General features: G+C 39.2%; 1 protein-coding gene across 3 annotated transcripts; it reads left to right on the top strand.

Annotated features, from left to right (window-relative positions):
• Window positions 1-3,625: 3,625 nt before the first annotated feature.
• Window positions 3,626-14,411, top strand: LOC133633502 (protein CutA homolog). 3 transcript variants are annotated; one of them, XM_062026041.1, is made up of 7 exons: window positions 3,626-3,845; window positions 4,356-4,432; window positions 9,828-9,946; window positions 10,028-10,087; window positions 11,211-11,256; window positions 13,248-13,297; window positions 13,402-14,411. In XM_062026041.1, the coding sequence occupies exons 2-7, from the start codon at window positions 4,370-4,372 to the stop codon at window positions 13,499-13,501; spliced, it is 438 nt and encodes a 145-aa protein (XP_061882025.1). In that variant the 5' UTR covers window positions 3,626-3,845; window positions 4,356-4,369; the 3' UTR covers window positions 13,502-14,411. The 3 variants fall into 3 exon arrangements, with proteins under 3 accessions (XP_061882025.1, XP_061882024.1, XP_061882026.1); XM_062026040.1 differs by having other exon boundaries at window positions 3,628-3,845; window positions 9,798-9,946; XM_062026042.1 differs by lacking the exon at window positions 4,356-4,432 and having other exon boundaries at window positions 3,636-3,845; window positions 9,798-9,946.
• The last annotated feature ends 2,576 nt before the right edge of the window (window positions 14,412-16,987 follow it).

Here is a 16,987-nt window from a genome sequence, read left to right as displayed (position 1 = left end):
CAAGTGTTGAAATGCTTCCACCCTGTGGTTACTTGCTGCCATTGCATGTCAAATGCATATTTGTTTTATTATATCTATGCACTCCTAGTGAAATTAAAGACCTACTGAAAGCCACTACTACCGACCACGCAGTCTGATAGTTTATATATCAATGATGAAATCTTAACATTATAACACATGCCAATACGGCCGGGTTAACTTATAAAGTGACATTTTAAATTTGCCGCTAAACTTCCGGTTCGAAACGCCTCTGAGGACGCCGTATGCGCGTGACGTAACCCGGGGAACACGGATATGCCTTCCACATTGAAGCCAATACGAAAAAGCTCTGTTTTCATTTCATAATTCCACAGTATTCTGGACATCTGTGTTCGTGAATCTGTTGCAATCATGTTCATTGCATTATGGAGAAGGAAGCTGAGCAAGCAAAGAAGAAAGTTGTCGGTGCGAAATGGACGTATTTTTCGAACGTAGTCAGCAACAACAGTACACAGCCGGCGCTTCTTTGTTTACATTCCCGAAAGATGCAGTCAAGATGGAAGAACTCGGATAACAGAGACTCTAACCAGGAGGACTTTTGACTTCGATACACAGACGCCTGTAGAGAACTGGGACAACACAGACTCTTACCAGGATTACTTTGATTTGGATGACAAAGACGCAGACGTGCTACTCTGAGTATGCAGCTTTGGCTTCTAAACATTTGATCGCTTGACCGTATGTGCGCAACTTTTTTTTGCGTATGTACGTAACTTTTTTTAAATATATAAGCTTTATGAACCTTGGGTTAGGTGAACGGTCTTTTGGGCTGAGTGATTGTGTGTGTTGATCAGGTGTTTGAATTGTATTGGCGTGTTCTATGGAGCTAGGAGCTAGCATAGGAGCTAGGAGCTAGCATAACAAACACGCAGGTGTTTTTATGCAGGATTAATTTGTGGCATATTAAATATAAGCCTGGTTGTGTTGTGGCTAATAGAGTATATATATGTCTTGTGTTTATTTACTGTTGTAGTCATTCCCAGCTGAATATCAGGTACCGTGAGTATGCAGCCTTGGCTACTAAACATTTGATAGCTTGACCGTATGTGCGCGTCACGTACGTAACTTTTTAAAAATATATAAGCTTTATGAACCTTGGGTTAGGTGAACGGTCTTTTGGGCTGAGTGATTGTGTGTGTTGATCAGGTGTTTGAATTGTATTGGCGTGTTCTATGGAGCTAGGAGCTAGCAGAGGAGCTAGGAGCTAGCGTAACAAACACGCAGGTGTTTTTATGCAGGATTAATTTGTGGCATATTAAATATAAGCCTGGTTGTGTTGTGGCTAATAGAGTATATATATGTCTTGTGTTTATTTACTGTTGTAGTCATTCCCAGCTGAATATCAGGTCACCCCCGGCTCTCACAGCATCTTCCCTATCTGAATAGCTTCAACTCCCCACTAGTCCTTCACTTGCACTTTACTCATCCACAAATCTTTCATCCTCGCTCAAATTAATGGGGAAATTGTCCCTTTCTCGGTCCGAATCTCTCTCACTTCATGCGGCCATCATTGTAAACAATAGGGAACTTTGCGTATATGTTCAACTGACTACGTCACGCTACTTCCGGTAGGGGCAAGCCTTTTTTTTATCAGATACCAAAAGTTGCAATCTTTATCGTCGTTGTTCTATACTAAATCCTTTCAGCAAAAATATGGCAATATCGCGAAATGATCAAGTATGACACATAGAATAGATCTGCTATCCCCGTTTAAATAAAAAAAAATTCATTTCAGTAGGCCTTTAAAGCTGCGAGCAGCGATGGACGGCACCGACTTTGACGACACATAAAATCCAAACCGGAGCAGTAATTAAAACTCTTTCGTCAACTTTTAATCAGAAGGGTTCAATCTCTCTCCTGTGCTGGTTTGAAGCCGACACGACAAACGCGCTCAGAGGAGATAATGTTTGAAAAAAGGTGACCGGTTTTTACAAAACTTTTGTTTTGAAGGGGGAATTGCAAACTTCCTGTTGATTTTTGCTGGAGGTTGTCAATATATGAAATGTAGGTCTAAGTGAGACCTACATAGAGGTTTTTGTTTCATGTCTCTACGACATTCCTACTGGGAGTTACAGGCAGTTTTGTCTGTGTTTTCTTCCTAGGGGGCGCTAGAGCGCAATTTTGAGTTTTGGGGCTAGGTTTTTTGATTAGATCGCAATTTTCGCCAGTCCTGATGTGTGTGTCAAATATGGTTTTAAGCATGTTAAGGGGGTCAAATTACAGCTCAAAGAGGCAGCGGTATAATAATAATAAAACCTTACAAATACAATAGGGTCCTCTGTCCCAAAGGGACATTCGGTCCCTAATAAGATTGTTTTCTTTTTTTTTCCTAAGTGTTAAATGTTCCAGTTCCATTCACACATTTAAAAAACACTAAGACCAATGTCTTGAAAAAAAATATCACTCTTGAATCATCACAGTAGTTAATACTATGATCAATGTTAATTAAAAACTAAATGTGGGATATAAATAATAATGGAAGTATAATTGTTTGTATACAGTATATAATTGGTACAAAGGTTTAACATGTGTACGAGGATATTTCACATGCCTTTACTGTGTATATAATTGAACAGTGTTTATGTTGTGTACAATGTGTATTTATAATATGTTGTGAAAAGGAAATTTCATAATTTTTGGAAGCTCATCTTGTATTTGACATTGTTTATAGGGTTAGGCGCAATAAGTGTTCAACTTCAGCCTAAACCCTTTCGGTATGCAACATTTTCAATTTATGAATGTACAACTGTTTGTTTATGTAAAACTGTTTGTTTATTTTGTTGACCATTGACCGAAGAAATAATAAACTAAACTAAACTAAGTGTAATTCGAATTGGCATATATCGTGACAAGATCTTGTCACGATATATGCCACGAACATAAAATAAATCATATTAAGGAAAAAATTTAAGGACATATTATTTAAAAAAAAAGAAAGATTAACAGGGAAAACTACAGAAGTAAAAATAAATAATACGTGAAAAATCAAATGAACACTGCAGAAATATTAAAACTATGTACTTTTATGTTCTGCAGACGTGCGTCAGCTGAGCAACGTGCAACATAGAAAGTGCTAAAGTAATACAAAAAAAATACAATAACCTAATTCCATCCGTTTGAAGATTTATATCGCTTATTGCAAATATTGTTCTGGTTGATATTTTTAGTCTTTTGTTATGGATGGAAATTGCAGCAGAGGTTAGTTTAAAAAAGCGAGATTGATTGCAGCTGAGATAGGCTCCATTACCTCCCGCTACCCCAAAAGGGACAAGCGGTAGTAAATGGATGGATGTATTTAAAATAGTTTTAAACAGCTAATGTGGGCAGTGCCGTAAATGGAAACCTTCTATCGCAACGAAGCGAATAACACAACTTTTCACCACACGGTCATCGTTTTTTTTTTTAGAAAATTTTTAGACTGACAGCTCAATGTTTCTTTTAGATAATCGTTACAAAACCTTTTTGGGCATTTTATGCGTGGATGGATGCAAAAAATGGATGGATGTATTTAAAATAGTTTTAAATAGCTAATGTGGGCAGTGCCGTAAATAGAAACCTTCTATCGCAACGAAGCGAATAACACAACTTTTCACCACACGGTCGTCGTTTTTTGTTGTTGTTGTTGTTGTTGTTGTTAAAACTGAACATTATTTTAAGCAGTATTTTAATGTGTATGTTTGTTTATTACTCACTGGGCGAGTGTCGCTTTGTTTTACAACTCAGGGAGACCGGCTGATGCGCGACAGTTGTTCCGCCACACTTTACGGCAGCGCACGGCGCTCGGCTGCAGTCAACTTTATCAGCAGGTATGCGTCCCAAAAACAAACTAGACCAAATATTTGGACGTTTTCTTGACACGCAGCAGACAATCGAACCGACTTTCTCTGTCAGCTTCTTTTGCGGAGTTTTACGAAATCTTTTAGAAGCTCTCTATGCTAACATGAGCTAACCGCTAACCCAAACAGACAGGTGGACTGACAGCTCAATGTTTATTTTAGATAATCGTTACCAAATCTTTTTGTGCATTTTATGCGTGAATGGATGCAAAAAAAGACGTAAACCGAGACAAATGTATTTTGTAATGATTCAAACAATAACGATACGTATCTGACTGTTGTTGTTAGCCCACTAGGTAAATTAGTATTACGCTCCGGTACACAGATTCGTCACATTAGTGAAAATGCTACATTCCAACCTTATAAAATATATATAATTCAACCTATTCTCAATTAATAGTCTTTGCTCACATTTTAAGCGAATATTTATTTATTTATTATATTTATTATTTATTTATGTGAATATTATTCTTCGACCAGGTGTTTTTCTTGTCATGCGCATTGGACTTCCCCGCGTAGAGGCGCTGCCAGGTGGATCAACCCTAGCTTGGCTTCTGGTGAGAAAAGCCTTTTTGTGACTTCACTTATATTTTATTATACGTGTTTTATTATTTATTATATACTCCAGTGGGCGTTTTGACGCAGTCTCGTCAACAAAATAAAAGTTCATAGAGGCAAGATGACTGGCCGTCCGCCGCTCCCAGTTTGGTTTCGGTTTTTGTTGATTTTGTCCCACTTCACCAATTAATGGGCAATTAATTTTTACCGGGGGCCGCATGAGCAACCCAAGCACTGCTGGAGGGCCACATTGACAAAATTTCAATTAGATTTTGCTCAATATTATTTTTGATATACCATAAGACAGGCCTGGGCAATTATTTTGACTCGGGGCCACATTTAGAGAAAAAAATGTGTCTGGGGGCCGGTATATCTATTTTAGGAACACTAATACAAAACCTCACAATAATGTCTGATTGAATGCTAAAAACTTTATGACAGACCGCCTTAAAAAACTTAATGGAATTTAAAATTTTTCTATGAACGATAAAACACTGAATATCGACAAAATATGAATGGCACACCCGCTTTCGATCGACATATTTTACAAACAAACAACAAAAATGCAACAAACCGTGAAATATGAACGCGAAGGGTACAAAATAAACCAACCTAAGCTTTAGAACTTTGTTGTGAAAATTTCCTTCCGCGTCTGTGGAAACGCTTCCTACCCACATTGCTTGGTGCCTCGTCTGAGCTGCTGTGACGTCGATCACCATAGTAACTAATTAGGTGACCATAGTAACTAATTAGATTACCATAGTAACTAGTATATCATTCAAAAGTGCAGATTCCAACCATTGAAATACTTACCGTAATTTCCGGACTATAAGCCGCTACTTTTTCCCCTCGTTCTGGTCCCTGCGGCTTATACAAGGGTGCGGCTTATTTATGGCCTGTTCTTCTCCGACGAAGAGGATTTCGGTGGTTTTAGTACGCAGGAGGAAGACGATGACACAATGATTAAAGACTGACTTTTCATATACCGGTAGGCTGGTTATTTTGATAACGTACAGGCGAGCACTTTGTATTACTTTGCACCGTTGTATTATTTGTACTCTGCACGAATGCTGTTCGCCATGTCAAAGATGTGAAAGTTTGATTGAATGATTGAAAGATTTATTGTTGATAAATGGGACGCTTTGCGTTCCCAAACAGTCATCTCTGTCCCGACAATCCCCTCCGTGGTAGCAGGAACCCCTATATACTACGGTAATTACACATCAAAACCCTGCGGCTTATAGTCGGGTGCGGTTTATATATGGAGCAATCTGTATTTTCCCCTGAATTTAGCTGGTGCGGCTTATAGTCAGGTGCGGCTTATAGTCCGGAAATTACGGTAGTATAGTTCAAGACTTACTGTCATTAGAAAACATCACTGCACATCTTAATGGCAGCTACACTTTCCATCTTAAATATCTAAAAAAAATGATTTGGGAATGTCTGGCGGGCCAGATTGAAAAGCTTAACGGGCCGCATGTGGCCCCCTCTGCCGTAAGATTAAAAAAATAATAATAATGATAATAATAATTTCATTTAACCTAACATAACTTTATACAAAAGCAGATTTCTTTTGATGGTTTTATTTAAACTCTTAACCCTTAAATATTTCTATTAGGAAAGCCGTCACTGCACTGTACATCTCATGCACAAAAAGGCCCTTGCAGTTTGACATTCAGTTCGTTGATGAGTGCAGTCACATCCACAGCGAGTCCGAGGTCTGCCACCCAGTCTTCATCTGAAAGTTCTGGGATGTCATGTCCTTTTCTTCCCACAGAAATTCTGAATCTGGTCTCTCGGGTCCCAGACACTTTTCAGTACTTTGCCCAGGCTGAGCCACCTGTTCACCATGTTCACTCTCATTTTCCTCCAAAAGTGCAACAAATTGTCTATGATTTAACACTCTCGCTCTGATACCTGACACCTACTCAGTGGCCTAGTAGTTAGAGTGTTCGCCCTGAGATCGGTAGGTTGTGAGTTCAAACCCCGGCCGAGTCATACCAAAGACTATAAAAATGGGACCCATTACCTCCCTGCTTGGCACTCAGCATCAAGGGTTGGAATTGGGGGTTCTCGGGCACGGCCACCGCTTCTGCTCACTGCTCCCCTAACCTCCCAGGGGGTGATCAAGGGTGATGGGTCAAATGCAGAGAATAAGTTCGCCACACCTAGTGTGTGTGTAACAATCATTGGTACTTTAACTTTAGTGGGCCTCACCCCGTTGATTTTGGCCCCTTGGCTTTGCACGTTAAGCCCATTGTCACCAACCTGGGCTTTCGTATCGATAGTGATTTCAATAGGATGGTCAGATTGGCACAGTGGTGAAAGCCAGCTTTTTTTCATTCACATCAGCTGGCCAAGGTTAAAAAACCTTCTTTCCAGGCAGCGCTTTGAGACAGTAATCCATGCCTTCATCACATCTCGGCTGGATTACTGTCACTCTTTGTGTTTTGGAGTCAGTCAGTCCTCCTCCACACATCTGCAGCTGGTCCAAAATGCAGCAAGCAAAATAGAGCACATTACTCCGGTTTAGAATCCATTTTAAAATGTTATTCGTTTTTAAATCCTTACATGGTCTTAAATCCTTACAAGCTCAGAGGGGACAGAGCCTTCTCTGTTGCGGGTCCCAAACTCTGGAATGATCTCCCTCTCCATTTGGCTACTTTTAAGACCCTTCTTAAAACCCATTTTTACTCACTGGCTTTTAACCCAGCATGAGACTTTGAACTGTGTTAGCTGTTTTTCACTTTTTAACTGCCTTTTATCTAACGAATTGCTCTTACGATCATTTGTATCTGCTTTTTTTTATGTGTATAGACAGTACACACTGCAAAAAGTCAGTGTTAAAAAACAGGAATAAAAAATACAAAAATTAGGAGTATTTTATTTGAACTAAGCAAAATTATCTGCCAATAGAACAAGAAAATTTGTCAAGACTTTCCAAAACAAGTCAAATTAGCTAACCTCAATGAACCCCAAAATACCTTAAAATAAGTACATTCTCACTAATAACAAGTGCACTTTTCTTGGTAGAAAAAAAAGAGAGCTTTTTGATAAATATGTTGAAAAATATTCTTAAATTAAGTAAATGCTAGTGCCATTATCTTGACATAATCCATCCATTCTTTCATTCTCAAAATAATCTTACTTATCTCATTATATGTAATATGACTTACTTCACCAATTACTATTTATTTGTTTATTTTTATTGTGATTACTTATGGAGTATATTGTGAATAAATTGAGAACAGGAAGTGAACAAAAGTTTTAGCAACTGTTATGTAAAAGAAAAGGGGTAGGATTAAATAAGATCTGCTTCTTCCTACTCCTTTTCGAACATGTTGAAAAATGAAACTGGAAATTGTGATGTATCATGTGTGTATGCTTGCATGTTCGAAATAAACTCTAACTCAACTCAAACTAACTCATAATGATATGCGCTCGGCATCATGATTTTTTTTTCATGTTTGAAGTATGAAATTATTACTTTAAAAAAGTAGTTTTATACTTGTGAGTGTTGATGACACAGCTTTGCAACAGTTGATATTCTAGTTTCAAGCATGTTTTACTCAATATAGGTCATCAAATCTCAGCAACAAGCTGTAATATCTTACTGAGATCATTTAGGACCAAAACCCTTAAAACAAGTAAAACACTCTAACATAAAATCTGCTTAGTGAGAATAATTATCTTATTGGACAGAAAATAAACAAATATCACCCTTATTTGAGATATTTAATCTTACTTAGATTTCAGTTTTTGCAGTGCAGGCCAAAAGTTTGGACACACCTTCTCCTCATTCAACGTGTTTTCTTTATTTTCATGACTATTTACATTGTAGATTGTCACTGAAGGCATCAAAACTATGAATAAACACATGTGAAATTATGCACTTAACCAAAAAAGGTGAAATAACTGAAAACATGTTTTATATTCTAGTTTCTTCAAAATAGCCGCCCTTTGCTCTGATTACTGCTTTGCACACTTTTGGCATTCTCTCGATGAGCTTCAAGAGGTAGTCACCTGAAAGGGTTTTCACTTCACAGGTGTCATAGTTTTGATGCCTTCAGTGACAATCTACAATGTAAATACTCGTGAAAATAAAGAAAATGCATTGAAATGAGAAGGTGTGTCCAAACTTTTGGCCTGTACTGTACATGTGTGTGTTTTAAATGATATATTTGAGTCTGTCCTTTGCCTGTATTTCTCTGCTTTTTGTGCATTTACTTGTTTGTGGTGTACAGCCCTGTGTTTTTTCAACTGTGGTTGTTTTTAAAGGACTTTATAATTATAGTCGGTAGGGTATCAGGGTTTTTCCTGGCTCAAAATGAGGCAGAGGTAGTACAATCCTGACCATGCGCCAGAATTTTAATGCAAAAAAATTTTAGTTTTCTTTTTTAATTGAAATATTTAAGCATAAATATGCTGTAAAGAACACCGCAAAATGTACTGTCATTTTTATTAATTTGATGGGTAGTTTGGTGTAAAATCATAAGTCAAGCAGATATTTAAGTAGTTATTTTTATTTAGACAAAAAATGTTTGGAAAGTGTGATAATATACTGTATAATTTGTTGCAATATTGGATACTATTGACGTTTAAAAGGTAAATCAATCAATCAGTCAATGTTTATTTATATAGCCCTAAATCACAAGTGTCTCAAAGGGCTGCACAAGCCACAACGACATCCTCGGTTCAGAGCCCACATAAGGGCAAGGAAAAACTCACAACCCAGTGGGATGTCAATATGAATGACTATGAGAAACCTTGGAGAGGACCGCAGATGTGGGTGACCCCCCCCCCCCCCCCCCTCCTCCCCTCCTCTAGGGGACATTTCAAGCAGTACATACATTTTTTTCTGTCAAAATGAAAACAATCCATGACATTTAGTGAGAAAATATTAAGTACTTTATTGACATGTATCATTTCTAAGTGTTTGCGGGCCAGATAAAATGATGTCGCATATTTTGTGCCTTTTTTCTCTTATTTAAAAAAAAAAAAAAGGTTTTAACAAAAAGGGAATGTAACATTAAAAAAAAATACAACAACTTTTCATCCGCTGAGACCAGAAGTTGTTCCAGATATTTAGGCGTCCATCACATTTTTTATAAATAATGATGTATGACTTATTTAAAAAAAAATGTATGACTGAGACCCATCCAGGTGCATGGGACTAAACTTGAGGGGAACCCTACAAGTAAAAAACATTTTTTTAGATTTGTCAGTGTGGCCCTCAGTGGAAAAAGTTTGGACACCCCTGTTCTCATTGTTGCTTATCTTTGATGCTGTATTGTGGCGCCCCCTCCTGGCAGTGCGTATAAAGTCCTTGATTTGTGACCAAAGCTGCCTCCTCCTCCTCCTCAGACGCTGCTCCTGAGTGTGTTTATGTTCCAGCTGCTGAGGACTGTCGGACTGAGGGCCTTCTCCATGGCTTCTGAGACGTACACGTCGGGCACGCACTCGGCCGCCTTTGTCACCTGCCCCAACGACACCGTGGCCAAAGACCTGGCCAGGTGACCTTATTAACTCTCTTCTTTCTCGCTCCCTCTATCTTGAGATTGTATTTATTGTTGTGTTTGTTCCGTGTCGCACAGAGGTATCGTGCAGCAGAAGCTGGCCGCCTGTGTCAACATCGTGCCTGCAATCACATCCATGTGGGTTTGCTGCTTTTATTTTGAAAGGCCAAGCCCACACAAGCACCAATCACCTCAATCAGTGCAAGTTAATGAGAGTAAATACAAGAAGGCAAAAGGTTTCAATTACTGCTCTCACACAATTGAATGTTTGAACCAGATTAATTACACTTTTGCAGATTATCCGTAGGTGCACATAATTAAAATTGAGTTAAAAAAAACGTTTATTTTGACACAAATGGTATTTTATTCTCGCAAATCAAAGGATGCTGGAGCCATTTTGGTAGTTATCAGCTTCAAAACCAGTACAATAAAACTAGAAAATGCAATTTTTGTTGAAATTCTGTGTGGATGCTGAAGATCCAAGGCCGAACTGAAATGCTAACAGTTAGCCCGCTGGCCAGATAGCATCAAGTAACCAAAAAATTAGCAACATGAGGTAAAAAAAAAGAAAAAAGAAGCTAGCATGCTAACAGTACTAGGCTAACATGTTAACAGTAGCATGTTTACAGTTAGCATTAGTGAAATACCAAAAAATGAAACGTTAAAAAAATATTGCCGTGTAAAACAGCACATTTGTCAATATAAACAAGTATCAAATAATTATAGTTGCTTACACATCCAAAGTCCCCAATTAAGAAGCTTATTAGGAGGTATCCAGTAACAAAAGTGTCCACGTCATTCAACTTACTGTGTCATTATTGTGACCACTCGGTATCACCATAAAAACAATTACCACTCCAGTTCAACTTAAAGACAGTATTGAGGCCATCCCAGAGGGTTGATATTAAATAGGCTAGTGTTTCTCATACCTGTCACTGTTCTCTGGTTGACTCATTTTACTTGATCAAACCTTTTCTAACATTCCACACTGTAAGTAATAAAAGTATTCACAATGATTTGTGCTGATATCACATCAGATCAATATTGGTATCAGCCAGTATTTAAGGCTCCAATATCGGTATCATATCGAAAATAAAAAACAAAACAAAACTCGTATCGGTAAACCCCTGAAGATTTGTCACAAATGACCAATAAAATGACTGAATAAAAAGTGTTAGTGTCACACAAGTGTAAAAAGAAGTGAAGCAGGTATGAAATGTCATAAATACTGTTTTGAGATTATTCTCTCACTGTGTTTTAGATACGAATGGCAGGGGGAGATCCAGGAGGACAGCGAGGTTCTGCTGGTGAGTGCTGAAATGCCTTTCGGTTTAGAATTCGGTTAGAACTGGAAGGGAAGTAGTAGTGCCGTTTGGCATTGTAGTCGTCCATAGCGTTTCTACTTTTCTGGATTATTCATTCATCACTCCAAGCGAGGTTTGTAAGTTTTAAAATATAACTAAAACCATTCTTAGTTACTAAACCTACCCATGTGTGATGTCTGTATGAGTGTTTTCATGCATATTTGTACGTGCTATCGTAAGCTAGCATCGTTAGGATTACCTAATATGCTAACAGGGTTATGAGTGTTTTTGTTAGTATTGTTAACTTACAATGGCATTATTTTTGTATTGTTTCATTCTCACAAATTCCTCAGTTAATTCACCAAAACGTCACCGTGGAGTTCTTGAGTCTGTTTAGCTGATTGGAGAGCTAGCTTCCGCAGCTAGTGGGTCCATGACGATGACTTCTGTTTTGTTTGATCAGTCGTTTTACTGCCGTGTTACAGACACCTTTTGGAAACAATTAAAGTATGTAAAAGACATTTACAGAATATTTCTGTGTAAATAACACATTTCACAAGGTACATATCTGCGGCAAATATACGGAAAACTATTTTTTTCTTCTAAAATCTGGTGAGATTAAAGATTAAAGATTAAAGTACCAATGATTGTCACACACACACTAGATGTGGTGAAATTTGTCCTCTGCATTTGTCCCAGTGCGCTCGATAGTCCGGAAAATACGGTGTATAATGTTTATATTATAAATTACGCACAAAAACAAACACATTTATTCATAATTAAAATTTTTGAAGATTTGAACTGAACCAATTTAAAGTGAAACGACGCACAATCACTGCAAAACACAAGCTAAAAATATGTAAAACAAAGAGAAACAACTTTGTGGTATTAACATTCAGGGTTTCCCACACATTCATTTATTTGTGGCGGCCCGCCATGAAAGAATTGCGTCCGCCACAAATAAAAAATAAAAATAAATACATTAAAAAAAATAAAAAAATAAAAATTAATTTTTTTTTGTTGTCCTGTCCAGCTTCTCAGGCAAATCATATAGTTGATGTAGATGCCCATATCAGCTGTTCAGATTTACTTTACAAAAGAAAAGTGTAGGATACTTCTCTTGTTGCCTTATTTGTATTTGACTTTATTAAATGTATTTATATTAGAAACACAACATGTGTATATAACAAAGGGTGCAAAGTCTGCAGGCAGTAGGAAACACATGGTTAAGTGTAGGGAGTAAAACTGATGGCAGTCTAAAGTTCAAGATTTTTGGAGCTCTTTGTTCAGTGGATCAGATGTTTGATGAAGCTCTGTGTCTATCTACCACCACTACTGTTTTCTGTTTATTTGTTACTGACTGTGGCAGGACACCTCTGCCTCTGTTTCACTTTATGTTGCTGGTAAATAATATGGTTGTAGTAGTAGGCTAAAGTTAAATTATTTAGTATGCACTAATTGAAGGGGCAGAGCTTTGAGACATTTTAGCTTTTATATTTTATAAGATATATTTTTTGTAAGAACCACAATTAATAAATATATTTCAGTGAATAACTTATTGTTCAAATCTGTATATAAATATGTACATAAAGTGTTGTAATTATATTGTAAAATGGATGGATGGATGGATGGACGTTTAAAACAAAACTGTTATTATTAATTAGTAAATATACATTTTTTGAGCCTTTTTAGAGAAAATCAAATCATTGTAGTAAATTATGCAAATTACTCGATGATTTCATGGTGACCACGCCCATAGCCACGCCCCCACCGCCACAGGTATCTTGGCAGTTTATGGGAAACACTGACATTACATCTTGAAGAGAACGCCTCACTCTATTTCAGACAGTGGCTGTAATGCACACATAAAATAAACAGAAGAAGAAGGCTCAAAGAAAAATGATTCATAATCAGTTTCTGTTGTTAAGTTGCAAGAGCCGTTTGTTCGCGAACGCCTCATGACTACTGTCGACGTGTGTTTCCTTCACATCCAGATGATTAAAACTAGAAGCTCCAAGGTTCCCGCTCTCACCAATTATGTCCGGTAAGCACTGGGATGTTGTCCTGGTAACAAATATACACCGTGTCCTCCCATTACCGCCATGATTACTGCAGCTCTAACTAATAGCGCTTCTGTGTTGCTTCCAGGAAGAACCATCCCTACGAGGTGGCCGAGGTCATCAGCCTGCCCGTCGACCAGGGCAACCCTCCCTACCTCAAGTGGATCGGAGACACTGTGCCGGAATAAGGATCGATGAGGGATGAGGCTGGGTGATTATGCAAATTATGACATCACAATCCATCAGTCTTGAGGTGAAATAACTTTAGGACAACGCACCTTTCGCTCATTTTTTCCTGTGTTACTCTTCTCAACTGGTTGGGCTGCAGGCGCCACCATGAATATTTCTTATTAATCGTAATGATTATAGTGAACCGCTAATACAAATCACAACTTCAGTATGTCGTCAAAGTTGAAAAATTGTCAAAAAGTTCAATATTCACGCTGGAAAAATGAAATGCAAAAAACTTCCTGAGTCTTGCATTGTTTTTTTGTTTTAAAAAAAAAATTAAACTCCTGGAATCACATAACTTGCGCAATATTTTCATTTATCGAGATGATTGTATCGCAAACAACTCTTTGTTCACTGAAAAGTAGGGATGGGTACTGTTCACTCTTGAAGCGATACGGTACCAACCTGGGAATCGATAACAGTACCCATTTTTTGGTACTTTTGTGAGTGTTAATAAATAACAATTGTTTTTGATAACGAAATCCCATTTTTTATTGCAACATTTAAAGGCCTACTGAAATGATTTTTTTTTATTTAAACGGGAGTAGCAGATCCATTCTATGTGTCATACTTGATCATTTTGCGATATTGCCATATTTTTGCTGAAAGGATTTAGTAGAGAAAATCGACGATAAAGTTCGCAACTTTTGCTCGCTGATAAAAAAAGCCTTGCCTGTACCGGAAGTAGCGTGACGTCACAGGAGCTAGTATTCCTCACAATTCCCCATTGTCAAGTCAAGTCAAGTCAAGTCAACTTTATTTATATAGCACATTTTCAACAACTTTTTAGATTGCACCAAAGTGCTTTACAGGTTAAAAAAGCATGGAGCAAAAAAAAAAAAAAACCAACAACAAAAAAAAAAACAACTAAGCAAAACAAAAAAAACAAACAAAGAACATAAACAATGAGTGTGCTAAACAAGATAATGCAAATGCAATACGGTAAAAGGGGTCGAATAAAAAGTTTTAAAAAATTTGCAGAAAAAAAAAAATAATAATAATAAAAGTGCTACAAATTGAAAAATACAACTAAAGCGAAGGGGTGGGAGGGGGGGGGGGACTACAGCATGCTTAAAAGCAGCCGGGACATATCCAGAGGAGAGGCAGGTGTTAATCAACCATAAAATAGTAGGGCCAACTGAATCAAGGACTTCTTTGAGAAGGCGAGAGGGAAGGCTATCTGATGGGCAATATGTGGGCCGCAGGTGTTTGACTGCGTCCGAGAGGGAGGAGAGGGAAATAGGCTCAAACTGCTCGAAAACAGCAAGCTGGGGAAGCGGGGGAGGGGGAGGGAGAGGAGGAGCGGAGGTGTCAGATGGTCTGAGTGCAGAGATTTTGTCAATGAAGAAGTTTAAGAAACTTTCACAGAGGACAGGTGAGGGGACAACAGGTGACACATCACGGGGGTTGATGAGAGAATTTAAAACTTTAAAAAGAACTTGGGGTTTATGACTGTTACTGGAGATCAAGGTGGAAATATACTTTGTTTTCGATGCTTTTACGGCTCGCTGGTATTCAGACATGGAGTCCCGCAGGATTTGGAGGGAGACATGAAGCCTATCCTTCACCCACTTTCGCTCCGCGCGCCTGCAAGCGCGTCTGAGAGCGCGCGTAGAGTTATTTAGCCATGGTGTTAGAAAAGCTTTGCTACGTTTGGATCTAAGGGGCGCAACAGAGTCCAAAATATCAGTGCAAGCCGAGGTAAACATGGAAAAAATCTCGTCAGCAGTAAAATCACAGTTTACACCCAGTACACAGATTGAATGACTATTGAAGGCAACTGAAAACATAGCAGCAGTTGAAGGGTTGATCATGCGTGAGCGGCGCTCGGGGACATAGCTGGAATTATTGCCAGAGCACGGGATTACCGTTGTAAACAAAATTGGTGAATGGTCGGAGAGAGACATAGCACATATTTCATTTACAGAAACAGATAAACCATATGATACCACGAGATCTAAAGTATGTCCCTTTTCGTGTGTCGGGCCAATGACAGATTGCTTGAGGTCAAATGAATCAAGGAGATTCAGAAAATCTCGGGCCAGAGGTTTTGATTGGCAGCAAACATGAACATTAAAATCGCCGCAAATTACAATTTGGTCGTAATTTACCAAAATCCCCGATAGAAAATCAGCAAAGTGATGTAAAAAGTCTTTGTTGAATTTAGGTGGACGATATACCACTGCGCACAGAACAGGGGGAGACAGAATTAATTCAAAGAGTTGTAGTTCAAAACTAGCATAGGTAACGTGTGGAATCTGCCGACAAGTGAACGAAGATTTGTGAACAGAGGCTAAACCTCCTCCGCACCTGCCTGTAGTCCTGGGGGAGTTGAGGAAATCACAGTCCGGTGGAAGCAATTCGGAGAACGCCACATTGTCTCCAACAGTCAGCCAGGTCTCGGTGAGGAACATAAAATCCAACTCTCGGGTGGTAAAGAAGTCATCGAGCCAGAACGTTTTGTTCGCCAAGGACCGGACATTTAACAGGGCCATCCGAAGATTAAACTCCTCGCTAGCAGGTGATACAGCACGCTTCAGCATGCGTAGGGCGGAGCGGTCCAAACCACGCCCAAACCCACGGGCCGGAGAGCACCGTGAGACCAAGCCAGGAGGAGCGCGGCCCGGAGATGCCGCCGGGTTAACCGGGAGGAGAAGCAGCGGAGAAAGGCCGGAGGCAGCAGCGGTCGCCGGCGCCAGGAGGTCGCCCAGGGTAGAGGTGACAGGTTGGATCCAGCGCGCTGTGTGCCGGACATCGGAGGTACGCCGGCAGCGTCCACCAGGAAGGAGGCGATGATCGAACGTGCGAGAGGATGACAGCAGGATCCTGAGTTTCACCAAAATACCTCCCCTCCTCCCCCGCCTCTTGGAGCGCCTTCTTCGTGAAGGAGCCGCCGGCGCACGACGCAGGTAAGCGGGGATACCTGACAGCACGCGAGGGGGGTTTGTCCAATTTCCCGAGTCGAATCTGGGTACCCATGTCTCGCTAAAGTTTTGAGCTCGGATATTAAACAGTGCTTGGCGATCATAGCACAGTAGAGCAGAGACATCCCAGTAAGTGCATAAAAATGAGGCTACAGCAAACAAAAAACAGAGGCTTCGAGACAGACGACTCGCCGAACAAGCTGGCGCCATCTTGTCGCGTCAACCGTCAATTTACAATTTACAATGGAGCGAGAGAGATTCGGACCGAGAAAGTGACGATTACCCCATTAATTTGAGCTCGGATGAAAGATTCGTAGATGAGGAACGTTACAGTGAAGGACTTGAGAGGCAGTGATGGACGTATCTTTTTTCGCTCTGACCGTAACTTAGGTACAAGCTGGCTCATTGGATTCCACACTCTCTCCTTTTTCTATTGTAGATCACAGATTTGTATTTTAAACCACCTCAGATACTATATCCTCTTGAAAATGAGAGTCGAGAACGCAAAATGGACATTCA

This window comes from Entelurus aequoreus, linkage group LG18 (genome assembly GCF_033978785.1).
Source record: "Entelurus aequoreus isolate RoL-2023_Sb linkage group LG18, RoL_Eaeq_v1.1, whole genome shotgun sequence".
Lineage (NCBI taxonomy): Eukaryota > Metazoa > Chordata > Actinopteri > Syngnathiformes > Syngnathidae > Entelurus > Entelurus aequoreus.
This window is presented reverse-complemented; position numbering and strand designations above follow the sequence as displayed.

Bases quoted from the DNA above. Each gene is read 5' to 3' on its own strand.
- LOC133633502 (XM_062026040.1), top strand. From the start codon at position 4,370: ATGCGCATTGGACTTCCCCGCGTAGAGGCGCTGCCAGGTGGATCAACC. The intron at 10,088-11,210 runs GTGGGTTTGCTG...ACTGTGTTTTAG, and splicing joins GTGCCTGCAATCACATCCAT to ATACGAATGGCAGGGGGAGA. The intron at 13,298-13,401 runs GTAAGCACTGGG...TGTTGCTTCCAG, and splicing joins GCTCTCACCAATTATGTCCG to GAAGAACCATCCCTACGAGG.